Source organism: Haemaphysalis longicornis, unplaced genomic scaffold, assembly GCF_048455015.1.
Source record: "Haemaphysalis longicornis isolate Haplotype H1 unplaced genomic scaffold, Haemaphysalis longicornis Haplotype H1 scaffold_184, whole genome shotgun sequence".
NCBI classification, from domain to species: domain Eukaryota; kingdom Metazoa; phylum Arthropoda; class Arachnida; order Ixodida; family Ixodidae; genus Haemaphysalis; species Haemaphysalis longicornis.
In genome coordinates this window covers 297,614-318,700 of record NW_027526285.1, presented here as the reverse complement: position 1 = coordinate 318,700, position 21,087 = coordinate 297,614, and the positions used below count along the sequence as shown (strand labels likewise).

Sequence of the window (21,087 nt, the reverse complement as noted above, 5' to 3'; positions counted from 1 at the left end):
CAGCTGAAATACTCACCGCAATTAAAGAAAAGGATTTACTTAAGGCACAAGCAAGGCGCTCCCCTAACTGTGTTGAGCTGCAAAACAAATTTAAAATGTGCAGGAACAAAGTAAACGCGATGATCCGGCTTGCTAAACGTACTCAGCCTCGAAATAAATTCAATGGAGCCCGTTCAAACATCAAGAAAACGTGGTCATTAATAAACAATATTAAAGGAACAGAAAAACGTGGCAATAACGTTGCATCTATTCTAGCTGCTTTTCCGGGTAACATTCAAAGCATAGTTGACGATTTCAGCAACTTTTTTTCCGAGTTTCTGCTGTTGCAAGGCCAGATGCGCAAAGCTGCACGCTATCAAACAGTTTGTTGCAATCTGCTTATCTGCCTTTTATCACAGAACAAGAGCTTCAGTCACTTTTAGCTTGCATCCACCCTAACAAACGCCCAGGCATAGATAAAATTTCAATTTCGGAACTTCGCCGGAATTTTGACGTCATAAAAAATGTGCTGCCGTCACTCTTGAACATTATTGCTACAGGCAAGATACCAACTGGTATGAAAGCAGTGATAGTTACTCCTCTTCACAAAGGTGGGGATCGTAGCAAAATAGAAAACTATAGGCCGATATCTATTCTATCATGCCTCGCCAAGATACTAGAAAAATACCTGTTTCGAATTATGACGAACTTTTTAGACATTCACAATGTTATCTCACCTCACCAATACGGGTTTGTTCAAGGAAGAGGCACTCAAACTCTGCTTGAAAACGTTTCTGACTTGTTAAATATGACTTTCGAACATAACAAAATTGCCTGTGCTCTGTTTTTAGATATAAAAAAAGCTTTCGACAGTGTACCCCACAGTCTTCTGTTACGTAAACTGTCCTTGCTTGGATTTAGAGGACCTTTCTTGCAGTTGCTTCAAAATTTCTTGCATGGCCGGCGTCAATATGTGTCCCTAGGAGAGTCTTGTAGCAGCTTTTCACCGATCAAATCTGGAGTACCTCAAGGTTCGATACTAAGCCCCCTGCTCTTTAATGTTTTTTGTTAATGATCTTTGTAATGCGGTTTCCACTCCACTATTTCAATACGCCAATGACACCTTGATAGTTTCCTCCGCCTCACACGTTCACCAGGCCATCGCATCGTTGCAGACTGCAGCAACTCAGGCAATGGACTTGTTTGCTGCTAATTTAATTACGGTTAATACTGTTAAAACGCAGCTTGTGTGCTTCCACAATCCGTTAAAAATGTAGTGCTTAATGACCCGTTATTTTTGCATACGTCTTCACGTTCAACTTGTACGTGCAAACCGATGAAGTATGTTTCATCTGTAAAATATCTCGGAGTAATTTTTGACAATGACCTGACATGGAACTCTCACCTAGCATACGTCTGTAAAAAGCTGCGCGCGCTTTCGTGTATTATGTACAGTCTTTGTCAAAATTTTGTGGGCCACGGCGACCGTGGCCGGAGCAGGTGCGCGGCCGAGCAGGGGCGCTGCGCTTGCCGCTGTCAGCTGGTTGCGCGGCTAAAAAGAACGAAGGGAACTTTTGCTATTGCTTTGGTAGTGTGTTTGGCGCGACAAGTGCTGCGCAAAGTGCCTGTGCTGTAGCGAAGTGCGTTTGCTCTGAGAAACCGTCCCCGCTGCACTTATCGCGCCAGCCCTGCGAGGAAAGGAAACGCGAAAGTTCCCCTCACTCTCTTTAGCCGCGCAACCAGCCGACAGCGGCAAGCGCAGCGGCCCTGCTCGGCCGCGCGCCTGCTCCGGCCACGGTCGCCGTGGCCCAGAAAATTTTGACAAAGACTGTACAACTTGCGTTACTTTATGCCGTTATCAGTGCGAAAGATTGTCTTGCATGCGCTGGGCTACAGTGTTCTACGTTACGGCATCACAGTGTACGGTCACTGCGCAGCTCGGTGGCAGCAGAGGCTGAATTCCATTCTAAGCTCTCTGCTAAAAAATGTAGCCTATAATCTATGCCTCCCCGGAAGGGCAAATATTTTCACAGAGTTGCAATTGCCCAATTTTACTATGCTGTTAATGAAAACAATAGTGTTAAAACATTTTTGGACGAATGACTACAAAGAAAAATACATTCCTACGCGTAGCCTTAGACCAAGAGATCTGTATCGGGTACCACGGTGTCTTACAAGGTATGGTAAAAGAATGCGGCGCTACTATGTTCCGACGTCCTTCAATAAATTGTCACCCAGTGTTTTTGAAGTGAGCAGTCATTGTAAGCTGAAAAATCGCCTTCGTGCATTCTGATCTGATCTGATTGTGGGGTTTAACGCGCCGACGCAACGCAGGCGATGAGGCGCGCCGTAGTGGAGGGCTCCGGATTAATTTTGACCACCTGGGGATCTTTATCGTGCGCCGAAATCTCGTACACACGGGCGTTTTTGCTTTCCGCCTCCATCAGAAAAGCGGCCGCCGCGGCCGGGAATCGAACCCGCGACCTCGTGCTCAGCAGCGCAACGCCTTAGCCACTGAGCCACCGCGGCGGGTCCTTCGTGCATTCTGCTGTGAAGCTGCCTAACTCTGCCTCCTGCTGATGCCCACTTCTGTTGGCTTGTTTTCCCGTCACTCTGCGGAAGAGTGTAGCCTGTAATGGTTTTACAGTTCGCAATGCTTTGTATTCGAACTAAGGTTTATATTGTTTCATCTTGAATAGTTGATTCTGTTACTTTTATGTTCGCCTATGTGCACGGATTTCCACTGCCTGCCAGGCGCGGCCCTTCAAGCCAACTGTGGCTTTGGCAGGCCTGTGACTTTGTACAGTTTTCGTTCCGTGTAATAAAAGTATTATTATTATTATTATTATTATGACTTAGAATGACCAGTAAGAACGACACTCTAGACATCTATTATCAAAATGCTCGGGGTCTACGTACTAAGTCCTCCGAATTTCTTAGAAATGTTGTGTGCTCCAAATTTTCTACTATTGTTATTACTGAAACTTGGCTTTGCGATGATATCTCATCTTCCGACTATTTTCCTCCGACCTATGAAATTTTTAGAAGTGACAGAAAGTTAACTGGGCCCAAGCAAAAGGGTGGCGGTGTTCTAATTGCCATCGATCGCTCAGTGCAATGCGTGCGGCGTGCAGACCTCGAGACTGAGGAATCAGTCTGGCTTGAGGTAGGCCTGAAGAGGGGCGAGAAGATGCTCATCGGTGCATTCTATATAACCCCGGATATTCTACCTGCTGAATATAATCTAAAGCTCACATCTATTGAAAATGTTTCCAATTCACACTCCAACCATAAGCTAATTATACTTGGGGACTTCAACACCCCAGGTATTCACTGGAACAGTCTTTCATTTCAGCATAAAAACCATTATGCAGCGCAGAAATGCAACATGTTATTAGATTTTCAATCATTCACCTCCTTGCAGCAGTTCTGCCACATCGAAAACTTCTGTGGTAATGTCCTAGATGTGTGCTTCTCGAACTTGAAAAATGTAGAAGTGTGTGCCTCCGAAATATCTCTTGTACACCCCGACAAGTTTCACCCCCCTCTTATTGTCTCTGTCTCTGTCGCTGCCCAGCATTACTATGGTGGTGTTGACGATTGTGCAGTCCCGCGATATGCTTTCAAGCGTGGAGATTATGTTGGGCTCTATCACTTTTATTCATCTGCTGAATGGTCTAGTGTTTTTGATGTCAATGATGTTGACGAACAGGTTCGACGTTTTACCGAAATTGTCAGGAGTGGCATGGAAAAGTACATCCCTTGTTATATGCCTGTTCATTCCAAATTTCCCCATTGGTTCTCTAAAGAACTTCGAAGTTCGCTTAAACTTAAGGACAGCGCCCACAAAAAGGCCAAGCGTTCTGGGCTCGACAAGTGGAAAGTGGAGTTTAGTCGGTATCGCTCACTTTGTAAAAGCCTCTACCGGCGTGACCACCAGCTCTATATAGAGTCGTTAGAGGCTTCTGCGTCTCAGAAACCGGCTGACTTCTGGAGGTATGTACGCGGCCGTTCTAAGGAGTCTAAAGAACACATTAGCCTGCTTAATTCCGATGGGGAACAGGTTGAGGATGTCGCCACTAGCTTTGCTCAGTACTTTCATTCTGTCTTTCAACTGCCAGATCGTCACGACGAACGCCTATCGTTTAATAATATGTCTAATTTTAGTACACTTATGTTCGATGAAAAACTTGTCAATGATAGCCTTAAACGGATGAAACCGTCATTTTCCTGTGGTGCAGACGGAATTCCAGCAGCCCTCATGAAGGTTTACGGCAACATTTTTGTGCCTGTCTTAACTTCCATTTATAATAACTGTTTACTTTTCGGCAAATTTCCTCGTGCATGGAAGATTGCTCGAATTTTTCCAATATTTAAGTCTGGTGATAAGTCAGCCGTTACCAACTATCGCCCAATCTCACTCCTTTGTGTCGCCTCAAAACTCTTTGAGTCAGCTCTGCACAACGTTCTTGCTGCCTGCGTCAAGAACGTTCTGATACCAAATCAGCACGGCTTTTTCTCGGGTCGATCGACGGTTACAAATCTTGCAAGCTTCATGACTCAGGCTTCGGCGGCAGTTTGTGAAAACGGCCAGTTGGATGTTATCTATTTTGACCTCAGTAAGGCGTTTGATGTAGTGAACCATAAATTATTAATTAACAAGCTTACTATGTCCGGTGTTGATGCAAGCCTTGTTGCCTTGTTGTCCAACTATCTCCTTGACCGGTCCGTTTACGTAGATGTAAACTTCAAAAGGTCTAGTGTTTACACTGCAACGAGTGGTGTACCTCAGGGTTCTGTGCTGGGTCCACTATTGTTTTCTATCTTTATCAATGATGTGTCAACAGTGTTAACAAAATCTTCATTTCTTCTCTATGCTGATGATGTAAAACTATTTAGGCACATTAGCAGTTTTCAGGACTGCTGTGCCTTGCAGAGGGATGTGTCGGAATTATCGGTCTGGTGCAGCAAAAACTGTCTAATTTTAAATCCAGCTAAAACAAAGGTTGTCACGTACAGCCGGAAAACCCATCGTCTACTGTTTTCCTACAGTATAGAGGGAGCTCCTTTGCAAAGGGTTGAGGAGATTAGGGACCTCGGAGTTCTTTTCGACAGTACCCTCTCTTTTTCTTCTCATATTAGGCTCATCACCCGGCGAGCGCTCCGAAGTCTTGTAAATGTGTGTCGGATTACAAAGGAATTCTCTTCTCCAGATTCATTTCTAATGCTATACAATGCAATATGTATCCCCCAGTTAGAATATGCTTCTGTTGCCTGGAACGGCATCTCCAAATCTAGTAGTGAATTAATAGAACGTGTGCAGAAGAAGTTTTTATCCATATTTAAGCACCGTCATCACAATCACAGTCCGGTTCCTGATTCTGACTTACCCATAGTTCCTTCCATTCCTTCGTTGACCTGCAGACGTATGCGTGCAGACCTTACATTTCTTCACAAAGTTGTTCATGGTGACCTTTCTTGCGCGGACCTGCTTAACTGTTTAGAGTTTAGTGTTCCACAGAGGCCCACCAGGTCGCATCGCCTTTTCTTGACCGCTGCGCGCAACTCCAATCATTCTCCAGTGCGCAGAATACAGAATTGCTACAACCGCTTCTCTGAACGCCTTGACATCTTTCAAAGCTCCTTTACAATTTACCGTACTGCGCTGTTGAACACGGTATGTTAAACATCTATGATATCTCTGTCGTTCGTTTTTCTTTTTTTTTATTGCTGAAATTTGGTTTCTCTGCGGTTCTGTTTAACCAATATAGTTGCCTGTTTTTGAAACTGTTTACTTATCATGCTTGTCTTATCATTTGTCTCTATACTCTTGTCATTGTTTTTGTCGTCTTACTGTCAAACTTTGTTCTCTGCTTGTTGTGTATTCATTACAATAAGCTGAGCCACAAAGGCATCTTCTTTTTTCTTTTTTACCTGTACCCAGGCTCCGCCTGTGCTTTATTTTTGTAATTTTCGCTACTTCAATATGTGTGTGTCTTGTCGCTTGTTTCTTTCTTGCAATATGTTTCTTGTATTTTGTTTTCATATAACTATCCGTGCGCCAGCACTCAGGCCTCTGGCTGTTCCTGGGCACGTAAATAAACATGATTGATTGATTGATTGATTGATTGATTATTATTATTATTATGTGTAAGTAAGAGTTCTTTTCATATATTTTCATCACCCCTTAAATCCCAGCCTGGCTGACCTAACTTGCCCGTAAAGATGTTTGTCTCTCTCTCTCTCTGGGGCCCCAGAGAAAGAGGCCGCAGATGTTTAAACACTCCACTCATTGAACGTCGTAACCTGTGCCCCCTACATTACGTATGATTGATCAGAGCTTGCAGATGGCGGCTGAGGGAAAAATATACCAGGACATCAGAAAAAAGTTTTCGTCCGCAATCCGAAGAGTTCCCTGTGCGCCGTGCGCACACCGACCGGAACACGCTTTTGGTGGCTTGATATAGCAGTGTACACGCCTGCTCAGCCTCCCTCTCAGCGAGGCCTGTTGCTAATTTTGAATTCGTTCACTACAGCCGCCTGCTGATCATCATCATCCTATCCACTGCTGCTGGACCAAGGCACGTGCCATTAACCTCCAACTGCTCGTACCGTACCCTTCCCGAGTTTAGTCTTTTCTGCTAATTTCTGGGGTATTCAGGTTGAAAGTCTCCACAGAATCAGCGTTTGATAAGCGATTTCTCAGCAATGAAGGCATCTTTAGGCACCGAATAAATGCTAAATAGCCATGGGATGGTCAGACTTCCATCTGAAACCAACTTGCTGGTTACCGTCAGTGTCCCTGTAAGGGAAATAGGTGCGGTAGGTATTGGGATGCAACGTGGAAAACTGACAACCAATGGGCCACCAGAGAATAACATGGCTACCAAGGGTGACACTGCGAGTAGGGTAACGTGTACCTCGATCAGGATACGAGTTAAGAAAATTTTGTGGCAATTACGTACTCGAATAGAGCAGAGAGCAACTGTGTGTGTGTCGACAGCTTTTGTCTTGCGGTGGACCTGAATTGGGTACTGGTGTTAACAATAAACTGTACTTGCACTAAAATCTGTCCACAGTTATTCGACTGCTGGCGGAAAAACAGAACAACCGAACTTGTGTAAAAAACAATTTATTAACACAATATATTATTTCATTATTTACACCGAGGCTACATTCTTTTCACTAAAAAACAGGATTCAAGCGTGGGCGTTTCTTGTAGCGTCGCTCCAGATAGCGGCTTCACCTTTGAATCCCACTATAGTACATACAACGCCCTATGATGCTTTACAAAGGCGATCACGAAGATGTGACTTAAGGAGGTAATTAGTTGAGGTAGAAATGCGCAAAACATGTCAGGCGCTAAAGCATTGAGCACTGGATGTAAGTGATCCCGAATGCACTTGTTATTCGTGCTCGCCAATATCGGCGTCCATGCGGAAAAGCAATGCAGGCTTCAGCTGTGCTCAGTACATGTAATGACCCCCCACTCCCTTTTCCCAGTAAAAGAACAAACTAAGCACAAAACGCATAAACAAACAAGTAATAGCCGGAAGCCGACATAAAATTCTTTCCGAAGCATTGAACGGAAACCAAACAGCAGCACATCTTCATGAAACAGTTGGCACAATGATATTGTCCTTCTTGATATATATATTCAAGTCATCACTCCTCGCTTCGTTGACACCAGAAAAGTAAGCGCAATCGAAAGCACCTTTGCTGTCTCCACGTCGTCACAAGGAGTTTGCGGGCACTACAAGAAGCACAAGCACTCTCGAGGCTGCTGTTGGAGTCACGAGTCAATTCAATAGCCGTGCAAAGTCATAGCGAATCGCCCCAGCCAAGTGTAGTGGTGGGGAAGGCCGAACAACGTCCACCTTGCAAGAATTCTTGCCGGCACAGTGGGCGGTGTTGGCTATGTGCATTATATGCGACGAGCAGGAGGCGAAAGCTTAAATAATTGGTCGTTGTGATCCTGCGATGTTTTGCACTGTTCAGCGATTCTTGCAACACACTTTCTTCCTCATTACGGTGACGTGCTGATCCAGATTGTTGAGACGAGCGCCGCCACGACGAGAATGGCCACAACAAGGTAGATTCCAAGAATGAAGCGCCTAAATCCCCCTCCCTGGAAAAAGAAAGAAGGTAACAAGGTGTAAGTGTTTATTGATAGAACCTGTGTGCGTTGGTTAAGAGCTTCACCACCTCCGGTACTCATGGCAGTGCCGGATTAGTCAATTACGAAAATGTGAAGTTAGCCCAACTAACTTTGGCTGTGGCGCACCAAATTTAAATTATTTGCCCCACAGTGATCTGGCCCCCTCACCACTTCGTGCATTTTGTAATGAATTAGAGACAATAGAACATTTTTTTGCTCTTCTGCCGACGTTTCACATCCATACCAAAAATATATCTTGAAAACACAATCAATTGGCCCACCCAATCTCTGTTCCTCTAATATTATTATTCGGAGCTAAAGTACTGGGTTTTTGCCGCGGGGACCTTTGCCGCGCTGTACACTCATTTCTGAATCTCGCCGTCTACCGTGCTAGCCGCTAGTTCAAGATTGCGGGCTGCTCTATAAAACATGCCAGCGCCTGCGCTCACTGCATTTCCGCTCACTGACTCATCCGCTCATCTTCCGCTCGTCTTCTTGCTGTATTTCTTCACGTACTTTCCCGGCTGTCCTTCTGTCTATCCTTTCCTTATTCATTAGTGTTGATTTTATAGTTGGTGTATCCTCTGATGCCACACCTCATTTTCTGGCAGTCTACTTATCTTTTTATTCCCATTTACAAACACTTTTTTTTCCTAACCGAGTCATTCACTTTATGTCCATTAAACCCGAGCCCAGTTTTTTTTTCTCTTATTTAGTGCCCATTTCCCGGCCAATCCCCCTGAGTAGGTATTAGCCATTCTTTTAGCACCAACCGCCCAACCAACATCTCCATATAAAAACTGCACTGACTATGACCTACATGACAGCGTAAATGGTCAGTTCGAGCACACTTTATCTGTGAAGATGTTCTACCAAGCGTGTGACATTTGAAAAGCCGTAATATTGGGAGGCGTATTAACTTTCCACATGCACAAAGTGATTCTCTCCCAACGTGATTCTGATAAAGCGGAGGTCATGCTGCCGAAGTGATTCTGGAAAATTTAGTACGTTAACGTTTGGAGCTCTCACATAAAAATTGAAAGAGCCCTTGTTAGTTTCAAGTGGGCTTCTACATTGCAATGGCATGGCGAGCGGGATCCAACAACAAATACCAAAAACCTTGTAATGGTTAGAATAATAATTATCGTTACTTTTAAGTTCTGAAAACACAGCTCCCCTTGTGGGGCTTTGCACAATTGTTGCAGGAAAGACCAATGTAAGCAAACCAAGTGAAATTAACGTAGCAACTACTAAACAGCGTAGGATAGATCAGAGTTCCAACACAAGAAACTCTTCAAGATAGCGTTTTCCCCGACTCCGTGAGTAGTGTTTAGTGCTGCTCTGAAATAGGCGTTGGAATAGGCTGACAGCAAGGATGATTAGGCTGACAGCTGTGATGAATAGCCCTACAGTTGATATTACCGGGCTCACAGCTGATATAATAGCTTTTTCTCATTTTAGACGAGCACGATTGCTATGCCATCTGAAGTAACGAGCCCAAATTCCAAAGAAATAAATTTCGTGCTTTAAGAAATTCGGGTTTCCAATTTATGTGGCACTGATTTTACTCTGGCGTTGTATTCTATCGCTTAAGTAATCTCGTGTTTTCATTACACAAAATTACGAACCGGAGCATCTGCTGTCGGCGGTTGTAAATCCCGGCCGGCCTCGGCCGCGTGAGCGCCATTACTGGCCGACATGTCTTGCATCTTGATGTCGCTGGTAATGGCTGCAAGAAAGATTAGAGAATGAAAGGCGCGAATGTTGTTGTTTCACGTCTTTATTACACTTAAATTGCCCCTGTGTGGCTGCTGTGTAATGGAAAAAGAAAAGAAAAACCCTTAAGGGTATCAAAAAGGAAGAAACGAGGTCCTGGCCAGTTGCGGATCTAGAAGGCCCGAAAGAGAAGCTCCGCAACGTTGCCTGAAGGTCGTATTGTGGAAAACGTTCGTAACGCTCAGAGAGCGAACACTGAACAAATCAACGCCACAACTGTGGGAAGCTAGTAAACTTCAATTTTTGATGTCATCAATGTCCTGGAGGTATGCCTGCTAGGACCACCCCGGTAGGGCCATCCGGCCAACGAATTTGTGGGTGGCTTTGTTTGCATTAAATACGTGAAAAAGGACACCGTTTGGTAAATCAGGTATCAGTAAATGTAGAATTGTCCACAGCAATTGCAACCCAATTTTCTAATTTTGTAGCTAAAAAAACATTCTAAATAAAACAGGATACATGTCGCGAAGAGTATTCTACTAGATTTTAACCCATAAACAAAAAATTACCTTAACGGAAACTACAGCGGCATTTTGAAGTTTCTAGTAATTTTTTCCTGCATGCCCCTAAATTAGAGTCATGCGAGCGTTCCGCATTAAACTGCTCAAAGCAAGATATAAACAGGGGAACCAGAACACCAAAAATATTAACTATCCTCCCATATATCAATTTATCCCCCATAGCAATGAATTCTAATAATATCAACTTTAAAAAGGCTCGGACTAAACTTAGGCCACGGCGCCCGAGCGTAACAAGTTATAACTCCCTTTACATTTCATTCGGCTTTTTAAAAAAAAAAAAAAAACAGTGGATCTCCTCAAACCGACAATTCCTTACGTGACAAAAAGAGAACCCCAGATAGTAAGTAGCATTTCAATTCTACGCTAACGCTCCGGTGTAACTGCGGGCTCCACCTCCCGAGTGTTCAGGAAGATGCTTTGCGTTGATTCACCCTTTTTCCGTAAGGTGGCAGCATAGAACCACAATTTCATTGGCGGGGATGGGCGCGTTTCCTCGGCTGCATTTGTTGCCGCTTCCGGAATTTCGATCGCGCACGCTCAAGCGGTAAGCGCCTGTTACGGCGAAGCTAGTAGAGGTACATTCGTGGAAATGTTCTCTGACCCCGTCGTCCTCCCTTGTGGAGGCGAAACAGATAATTCCGCCACCTTGGCACTTGGCATGCGAAGACTGAGCAAACAGCGGAGCTGGCGGTCTTTACTAGCTCTAACTTGGCTTTTCGTGGGTGTGCCCTTTTCGTAAGAGGGAGGTGGGTAAAAAGGGACGCTTTCTTCATGCAATCTGAATTAAATCAAAGTCCACAATCCACAATCATAAAACCAAGATGCAAACGGCGAAAGTCCGAAGCCAGAGTCTTCAACTCTGCTCAAGTCCAAAGCGAACGCCCGCCGCGCTACGAACCCATAGGAAATGCTATGCGCCCCGAAAAAGCGATGATATGGCATTCGGATAGACGCCTGTTTCATAAGCCGAGGGCCCCATGTTCGATTACCACCACTGGAAGCGTTCTTTTCTACTTAAGGCGCGCACTCCCCACACTCTCTACACCACTTTCCCTCACAGAGTGGCTGGGCACTGTTCCCGTTTAAGAAGGAGGGAAGGAATAGCCGTAACTGCATGCTATGCTTTGACCACGGCGTTGCGATTGTGCGACGAGAGGATGGCCATCCACACTTGACTATTATTAAACGTTTAAAATACAATTTTTCATTTGGGCATTGCAAATCATTAGCTTTCTACATTTCTGTGCAAACTAATCATTTCACACAAAAATAAAGCGACGTTGTTTTCGAGCGAACACTGAACCTTTTTCAAGACATTTATTTACCGCGGATGATCACAGAAAACGTTTGGGTATTGCAAGTATTGATACTTCATCTCGTAAGAATATGACTTTTCTGAATAAGATTCTTTTTATTTCTTATGCAAGCTGATTTTACCTACGTTCCTTATTAGTGGTTTCTATGAAATGAGACTGAAATCAATGACAAATTATAAATTAAGCATTGCAAGTATTCATTTTGCATCTCGCAAGAAAATAACTTTTCTGAATGAGATTTATTTCTTATGCAAGATGATTTTACCTACGTTCCTTGTTACTGGTTTCCATGAAATTGCCGATTGGAAACAAATAAATTATAAATAATTCTCCCTAAGGGTTGGCGAGGAACATGCCCGAGATTTTTGGTACGTCCTATGAAGTTGGATTTCTTCTTTATTGAAATGTGAAGGCACAAAAGGCTGGCGACAATCCGCGCAAAATAAAAATTTTTGCATTTTTCTACCAAAGATTGTTCTGAATCTGTGCGGCCTGATAGTTGTTCAGTTGTACCACACTCCTATGGACGTCGGCAGGAAAGGTACAAAAAGGGCACGTGACCCGCACCCCCGTCCCAAGGGAAACGGGCACTAGCCTCCTTTCACCGTCCGTCCTTCCTTACCCCTCGCGATGCAATAGGTTTTTCCCCCTCAAGAGAAAATCTTTCTGACGCCCACGCGCACTTTTTCAAATGTTTTATGCGGGACGCGATGCAATGTCTTGCGAAATATGTAACACCCGCACAACATTTTCTACTCATTTGAACGGCATGTATACGCAGGATTACAGCGGGTCGGACTAAAATTTGTCAGAATGTACCCCTCCCGTGCCTTTACTACGACGTATACAAAGACATGGATTTCGTGTACCTCACCACTGCTATAAATTCTGCCGCCGTACCAGACAATCCCAGCAAGGGACTCGCGCGTAAGGGCCTTCTCGATCTCCATTGGCCTCTCATGGCGGGTTCACTGTTAATTCGCGTTAAAAAACTTGAAAAATAAAGCGACGTACTATGCTTCTCCTTTTTCGACATCAATACAGCATGCAGCTGCATCACGATATGCACCAGGACATGGAAGCCGACGAATGCTGCCAGGATGTAGACGAACCAATCGGCGCCCTTGAGCTGCGCCTTCTCCAGACTGGTAGCGAAGAATATCGCTGCCACTGAACAATCACAAAGAAAAAAGCACAAAGATCACAGGGTTAAAGCAGCACAAAAGAAACACGTTTTTGGCAGTCTAAGACTACCGTGTTTTGGGTTTCCTCCATTGCTGCATGGCCAACGGCTCTTTCATCAGCCAGCAAGACGACCGAGGCAGCAAAGCGAGACAACTTTGTACGACGGGAAACGCTAAAGCGAACTGCTCCTCCGTCATCGTAATAATCATAATCATTTCTGTTCATAGTCACTTCCTGTTCAATGCAACATGGAAGGCCTGCCTAGCAGCTCCCAGTGTTCGCAAATTGGGTCAGCCTAGCCTTCCTCACGATTAGTTTTATCTCGTTCCTGTACTCTGATTATTGAACAAGGTTCGTGTGTGGTAGCCGAAATATGTTATTTGAGCAAAATATTTTAGTGGGCATTTTCCGCCTCTTTTATCGTGGCCGATCCCCATCACACGGCTTCAGTCAATAGCTTGTCATTTCTCTCACTGGATATTGCGCATTACCTAACTTTTGCAAGTAAATTAATAGAATGCAAAGTTTCCGTTTGCGCAGTTGCAGTAAAGCAAAGCAGCCTTCCAGGTAAGGAATTCAAGAACACAATAGGAGCCATTCGTTGAACTGGGCGTTTCGCGATATGTGCTTGAAATGTGAATAAAGAAAGCCAAGGTACAGAATTCCAATAGCTTATTAGCAAACAAAAAACCCACACGCAGGTGGTATTTCGCAATATCAGCAAGCCGTTCATGTAATCCTTCAACCACCATAAAACAACAGCAAGTCAACAGATGTAACGGTGCCGTCATAAATAACTGGAACAACTATTTGTGAATATCACAAGATATCTTTACTACTGGCTTTATGACAGCCATTATAAGTTTACAGGGAGTTTTTTTCTGTTAGGGAGGACTCTTAAACGCACACCAATGCAGCCAGGCAGTTTCCGGAAGAATAAATTGCTGATAATATACGGGACTGTGTAACAGTTACTTTTCATTGCACCTGTACATTTAGACACCGTTGAAAAATGTCTACCCTAACTTCGCGCGCATAGATGCTTACCGCCAATAATTTGAGCAGCATTTCCATTGAACCAGTGAAGCCAGTTGAAAATGTAGCGGTTATCCTCATGTGGATGGCAGCGGAACAATGCCATGATGGGCTACACGGAACAGAGAAACGCAAGCATTAAAAACCTCCTAAAACCTCAAAACGTGTGCAAGGGCACATTTTTGTCTCCTTCTACTCCGTATTAATTAGAACTTGATGTTAATTATCAAGCCTATTTTTTTTTGTAGTGCATGCTGTAGAACAGTGAATCCCACACGAGGCTTGATCACTTTTGGTTTCTTCCAGTATCCATTTCGGCCCCGAACGCTACGTCTACCCCACAGCAAAGCTGCAAGCAATAGGCATGGATACAGATAACATCCTACTAATAAAATTATTACGGAAAGCGCATGACAGCCTTATGAATCTCTTCCGTAACCCTCCATTTCATCGACGGTTCTGGTCACCTGCTCGCCATTTATTAGTTGATCTGCCAGCACATACATGTCTCATAACTTCTGCTGTACTCAAATGAGGAGTTGAAAAATGTATTTGGCATGCACACCGTGTGCACGTATTTCGGAGTTTATGTTAATAACGTAACTTCTGAAGCTCCATTAAAAACATGTTTGTATGATACATAATGTGTCAAGACTTTCTCAGTATTCTCTGCCAAGTAATAAATCATCAATTAAATTAGAGTTATTGGAAATACATGTAAATTCATGTCACTAAAGAGTGCTCAAGAATGATGACAGAAAAAAACTTAGTTATGTATGCTAGGCTAGGGTGAAGAACACAAATCAGCTATTTCGAACAAGAAATTTACCTGGATGACTCCTAATGCTGCACATACGATGCCTAGAATCGGGTGAGGGTTTTCAGTCTGCAAAAAATGAAAGAGAGAGAGGAACGTTCTGCAATTCCAAGCAAAACAAGCTCAAAGCCCATGAACCTCTTCTGCACTGGCTTTTGTGTTGCTTTTTGCTTGAAATTAAACATTCAGGGACACTAGCCTAATTAAAACCGCAAATACAAAAATTGAACCGAAAGTGGGTTACTGACAAATATTTAATCCACAGGATTAGTTGACACGCCAGTTCTGAGCTCCGTCAACAAGTTAGGTTCTACCACAGGCTCGGTACTCTCCTCCAATTTCAAAACATCACCAGGGGGCATTTTGATTTAATTCCTGAATAATAAAAGATGAAACCATAAAGAAATACGAGAGATAGCTTTTTTTGTTTTTTTTTAAGACAATCATACTTACGACGCTCCACTGGCCGATTTTGTAGAAAATAAGCACGATAGCTGCAATGGTCAGTACCACCGCCAGCATCATGAGGACCCTGTGAAACTGGAGAGAAGAAAAGCAGAAGCAAATATTTTTTTTAAAGTCGGCAGTTCCCAAGACAACACATATGATGTCCGCATGCCTAGAGCCGGCCATTAAAATCCGCCATTTATTATTTTTTACTGCAAAACAAATTTGTCATGAGACGTTCTGTCTGAAAAAAATTATCAAGGTGAAGCAACTTTGTTTTGGTCGCGTAAGCACTCAAGAACTACACGAATTCCGTACGGCTGACAGAATTATGGTACTGCGGTTTACAGCCACCTAATTTTATGTGGTTGGGCTCAGTTGAAGAGTGTTTTCACTTTTTGTGTTGTCCCAATTATTGGCGTCTAAACCGCTACAAAAGTTCAGGCGGCCCGCTAGTTGTCGCTCTTAAACTCAAGAGAGCAGACCTATAGCTTCTCTCGTAGCTTTTCGTAGACCTGCCATATTCTTGCCGTAGACCTACCATAAACCTACCATAAACCATAGACCTATCATTAGACCTGTTGTAGTCATGATGACTACAACAGGTCTAATGAAAGTAGGAATAAGAGGCCCAAACTTAAAAGTAAAAAAATGGCAGTCGACATGAATTTTATTCAGTGACTGTGCAATGACCTGCCTTTCAACTTCTGCCTCCTTCTGCGTAAATAATGATAAAGCGATATATAATTTCCAGCCAATGCTTCAATTTGTTTCCCTAGGTTATAAGCACACCTAAAATCCTTCATCACAGCTTGAGTGTACTTGTTCATAAGTACCATCTGAAAAGAAGCCTGGATGATGGATACGACGATGAGGACGAGTGATGAGATAACACTAACAGTATCCACTATCTGCTCATATTTCCGTTACGAACGACCATTATGTGGGGGTGCTGATAAGGGGTCCATTTTGTCTACCTTAGAGTTGAGGTAAGTTTTTGTTCCAACACCATTTGCTCTAGGAACAGTTCTTTCTTGCCCTCTTCTTCCTGGTTCATTTGTGTCGCAACCGAGATCTGCTTGTTATTTTTTGTGACACTAAACGATTGTGTGCAGCAGAAATATCACGCCCACCACAACTACTTTGCAGCATGGCAATGGCGCGATTTCCAGCCATCCTACGAATTTGAGGCCGAAATAAACACTCAGCCAAACAGGCTTCACACTTGGGCCTCAAATACACCACAAGCCAAAATGTCTATCGCCTTGAATGAAAATAACATCAGAACAATGTGCTGCTAACTGGCACTTACTGGTGCTAAAGCTTCAATGTCTGCATCACAAGTAGAATCAGTTATGGTCAAGCTGTACTGTTTGGGTGGTGTGCTTTTGAAAAGGCTAACATTGAAGTGACTGTGTGCATAAAAGCGCCGTGAAAGAGCCCAGGAAAAGTTCTCTTAAGTGATAGGTCCACGTAAGATGAAGCACCAGTCTACACAAAACGAAGGAGACTACAAGAATGGAAAAACTTACCTAAGCCCTAGTCAAGAAATACCAACCCATACAATACATTTTACCTGTCCCACTGCCGGGGCTGCATGACAAGCATTTGTGTGGACGCCTCGATAGAGGTGTCAAGCGAAAAAAGGTAGAACGAACAAAGCCCTCTTACTGCAAACCATGGCTTGACTCCACAGATAGTTGTAGCTTCCCAGACGTTTTTGTAGTGTCTCGCCAGCAGCATACCAACGCTTACAAGGAGAACCCACGCCACGATCATCAGGGAACCTTAAAAACAAAGACATCTTGATCTGTTAACACAAACCAACTTTAAACATGCTTCCACGCTCTCTTATTTCTCCGGGAAAAGAAAGAAAAATGTAGTTCAGTGCCAGGCAGTGACGGTATCACCCGTCCATAACTTCCACCAGTAGAAGCAATCTCAGAAATTCACTTGTACGCTATCTAGTGTTTCCTCGCGTGCGAGCGCAAAAACATCGTGTGGGAAAGTTGACGGCTATGCAGTTTGTTCGTTTGAGAAATATTAGACCACGAAGTTTTTTTCTGGAACGAAATTGAACGCAAACGTTGAGACCTATGACACGCCAGCGAATGCCACCTATGACACGTCACTGAAGTCTTTGTGCACGTGAAGGTATACAATTAATGCATTTTGGATCGTACAAAAATGTACATGCCTGCTGGTGAAGGCATCTAAAATTTTTGGTGCGCTCTGTGTCCAATGACACTTGTTTTATTGCTGAGAAATCAGCACAATTGGACATTGGTGTAAGGTTGGGGCTCATCCATGCATCCATGCCTCCCAGAAGTGACATGAACCAGCGGGAGAAGCTGTGCTGACACTTTTACAGCACTCTTTAACGGAAGCAGCTAATTAGAAGATAAGGTTGATTGATTGTGGGGTTTAACGCGCCGACGCAACGCAGGCGATGAGGCGCGCCGTAGTGGAGGGCTCCGGATTAATTTTGACCACCTGGGGATCTTTATCGTGCGCCGAAATCTCGTACACACGGGCGTTTTTGCTTTTCGCCTCCATCAGAAAAGCGGCCGCCGCGGCCGGGAATCGAACCCCCAACCTTGTGCTCAGCAGCGCAATAGAAGATAAGGTTATTGAGGGCTTGTCTGGTACCCGGCGGAAAACGCAGTGTGATATTGTTCATCTCTAGAAGCAGCTAAACCCACAAAAGAACCCCTTGAGAATTTCTGCTTCGCGTTTGCTACCAAGTAGTTGCAAAAGCAAGGAAGTAGGATGACATAATCGATGCGGCGGAATTTAGCCGCTAGCACAAGCGATTGCAAGAACATTTATGATCTCCTTGCCGGTGTCACACGAGACGTCACAGGCCAGGTCACAAAAAACGCAATCACTCACCGTGGAGCTTGATAAAGATGTCTGGCTCAGCTCCCCCAACGGCAACTTGCATAGCCTTCAGGTTGTACGGGGTCTTGGTGTAGTCTCGCTCGTAGTGCTCCTTCTTGACTGTGATCATCAAAGAAAGACAACTTGCAGTGATTGCTCTGTAGACTCCTTTAAGCGCCCTAGATATATGAATCTCCATGAGGCTGTTTTCTTAACACTACACGTAATGATCTTTCGGAAGGTTCTTTAAGAATGATAGCAATCATGGATCGCGGAGGTTTTCTTTGCATTAATGTGATATTTAACTTCGATTTATAAGGTTTCATGAAGTTGCGATAGCATGTATAAAAACCAGAAGCACTATTTCAAGCTTATCTTCACATTTGCTTTCAAAACTAAGGTGTCAGCATTCCCACATAGTCGAAGGGGCAATATCTCAGCGTGCTCCGTGTACAGATTAGACTGATTAGGGATGTGCAGATGATAGACGGCTGGATTCCTCGCCCCTACTAATCGGATCTATCCACCAAGCTGATGCCCCAAGATGTAGCGTCACGTCCAGGGGCCGCCCAAAAAGAGCCTGGAGGAATGATGGGACGCCGATACTGATGGAGCGCCACATATACAACCAGGGTTCTTTAACAGTGTTCCTTTTGCACAGCATAGTGAGCAATAAAACAAGGTCATAGTCATGGTGTTCAGATATTAACAGGAATGCTAATAGGCTTCAAAAGCAAACTTTATCTGGGGAAAGGAAAAGCGATGCCAGCACACCCGACCGCATTCTATTCGTTCTCTTTTTAAGCACTCAGAACGAGAACAGCAATTAGAGTTATCGGTTAGCTGTGCGGAGAGTAAACCACGAAAGAAATGCAAGACTAACCATCGCTGCCTCCTTCAAAAAGGCCGGCCGCGAGCAGCAGGTGGTAGCTATTGGCGCCTGTGTTAAAAGTGGTCTTTCGCACACTGGTGATGTGGGCGCGGTGCCAGGAGCAGTGAAGCCTGCCATTGGTGTACTCGCTCCTCGTGAAGGTGAGGCCCGGAGTTTGCTGAAACGCAACAGCGGAATGAGTAAAGGTGATTGCTCAAAGGAGAACCGTAAGCATTGTTACCAACGATCAACACAGGAAGGTCAGTCAAGAATCGAAGAGACTGAAGTTTCATCAGCCACGCTAAGTTCTTTCTCTAGGAGACTTGGTTTCGGTGTCAAGGAATCCCTGCATAAAATGTCTGAAAGCTAGCCATTACAGCTCTGCCAGTTTGTCTAGCTGTGACTGTCATTGTCGTGATGGCCGAGATTGCTACTCTTTCCGTTACCAGAGTCGTCCATCTTCCTCTACCAACCCACTGCGGCACCGATCGTCAGCTTCAAATGGGTCGACCAAACAATTTTACACCCTCATCCCGTAGAAAAGGTGCCAAATGGGTGTTATTAAACTGTTTTATTATATTGAATGTGTTGTGTTGTGCTGTCGACACCATTTTACCCCCTTTCTGGGAAGAGGAACTGGTCTTAACGCCTTCAGCACTCTGTCCTCGTGGGTTGTTAGAACGGTGGTGAATAGGTCTATAACGAGTGGTGGTTACTATTTTCATGACTACTTAAACAGAAAATTTGCGCCGCTTTTCTATTACGAAGTATAATAAGTCTACTGCTCACTTCTATATGCTTAATCATACGCCTAGTGTAAACATTAGCCCCAAAACTGTACAATTTCGCCACCAGCTCACTGACTGCCAAATTTTCTTTTTTCGGCTAGAAAAGCAAGGAGAGCAGACTGGCATATATACTCGCTCTCCACTTGTCACCGGCTGCTTTGCTTTGATTATATTGTCACGAAGCATAAAATTGTAGGCCCCTTAAATCATCGCCTCATTAAATCACCCTCTCATCCATCAGGGTTCTTCACATAGTTCTGCCATGACGTAAAAATATATATATGATAGTTGTGATGACTGTGCCTATGGATCGGTGTTGGAATACCTGCCACCGTGCACCCATAATTAAGATTGTTTTGCAACATCTTAAAATTTCGCAATGAAATCCTTTTTTGTCCTGACACCCTTAAAAGGTACTCGCTATGAGGGAGAGTATTTAAAACGTTCGTCAATGATGGTGTAAACTCGATAAGTATAAACGTCGCTGGTGTGCTGGTAACTAAATGAAAACCATGCTTGAACGTAAAACTTGCAGCTTGCGGGAAAACTCAGGCAAACAAATTTCACCCTTTTTACGTGGAAGACCTGATTCTATGCACTCTTATAATATCGTTCAGCTATTTAGCAACTAACGGCAGCAGCGCTAGCAAATGTCGAATGGCCGTTCATGATAACACTGCAGGGAAAGTACAATGAGAATGAAACTCATAGCTTTCGACGTTGGTAGCAACACGTAATGCTGCGAGCGCCCATTAGGGCTGTAAAGTCCAAGCTAAAGTGGATGGTGTCCAAAGCGATGACATTGTGTGGACAACAGGACACACTTCACTAACATTCAATAATTTTGCCCATAGGCAAGCCTGCGAACTTTCCTCCCAGCCCTTTGAGGAACCGTTGAGTCTCGTTCCAATGATAACGTTCCAAGATACCACTTAACATTATCTCACCTCGAGACAACACTTCCCACTACTTCACGCGTAGCTTACCTAACAAGAAAAGGTCATTCTCCGGAAACTTAAAACGAGCACCTTTCCTCATCCAACTTGTCTCATTGTATGTACCCCACGCAGCACCCTGCCACATGTAAATTGTGCCCTCATCCATTTACCCTAATCCCTATGATCTTGGCGATTGGACTGACCAGACATCAAGCCCATATTGTGATAACTGAGGCTCACCTGAAACTGTAGAGCATATATTACTAGAGTGTTCTGCTTATGTCGAATCAAAGTGCCATTTGCAGCATAGAATTGATTCCCTCCACCCTGGACCATCAACACTAACACTCGTGTTTCGACCATGGCGCTCTCCCTC

At 44.1% G+C, this 21,087-nt stretch overlaps 1 protein-coding gene across 6 annotated transcripts in view; it reads right to left on the bottom strand.

The window, feature by feature from the left end:
* Positions 1-7,095: 7,095 nt before the first annotated feature.
* LOC144166705 (putative ferric-chelate reductase 1 homolog) overlaps positions 7,096-21,087 on the bottom strand; it is a 116,881-nt gene continuing 102,889 nt past the window's right edge. For all 6 annotated transcript variants that reach the window (XM_077696220.1, XM_077696222.1, XM_077696219.1 and 3 more), the window contains 9 exons: positions 18,998-19,163; positions 18,127-18,234; positions 16,906-17,021; positions 15,241-15,327; positions 14,800-14,856; positions 13,983-14,082; positions 12,765-12,920; positions 9,766-9,866; positions 7,096-8,107 (listed from right to left, as the gene is read on the bottom strand). In XM_077696220.1, the coding sequence (XP_077552346.1) occupies positions 8,006-8,107; positions 9,766-9,866; positions 12,765-12,920; positions 13,983-14,082; positions 14,800-14,856; positions 15,241-15,327; positions 16,906-17,021; positions 18,127-18,234; positions 18,998-19,163 (993 nt within the window). In that variant the 3' untranslated portion in view covers positions 7,096-8,005. The remainder of the gene's footprint in view (positions 8,108-9,765; positions 9,867-12,764; positions 12,921-13,982; positions 14,083-14,799; positions 14,857-15,240; positions 15,328-16,905; positions 17,022-18,126; positions 18,235-18,997; positions 19,164-21,087) is intronic.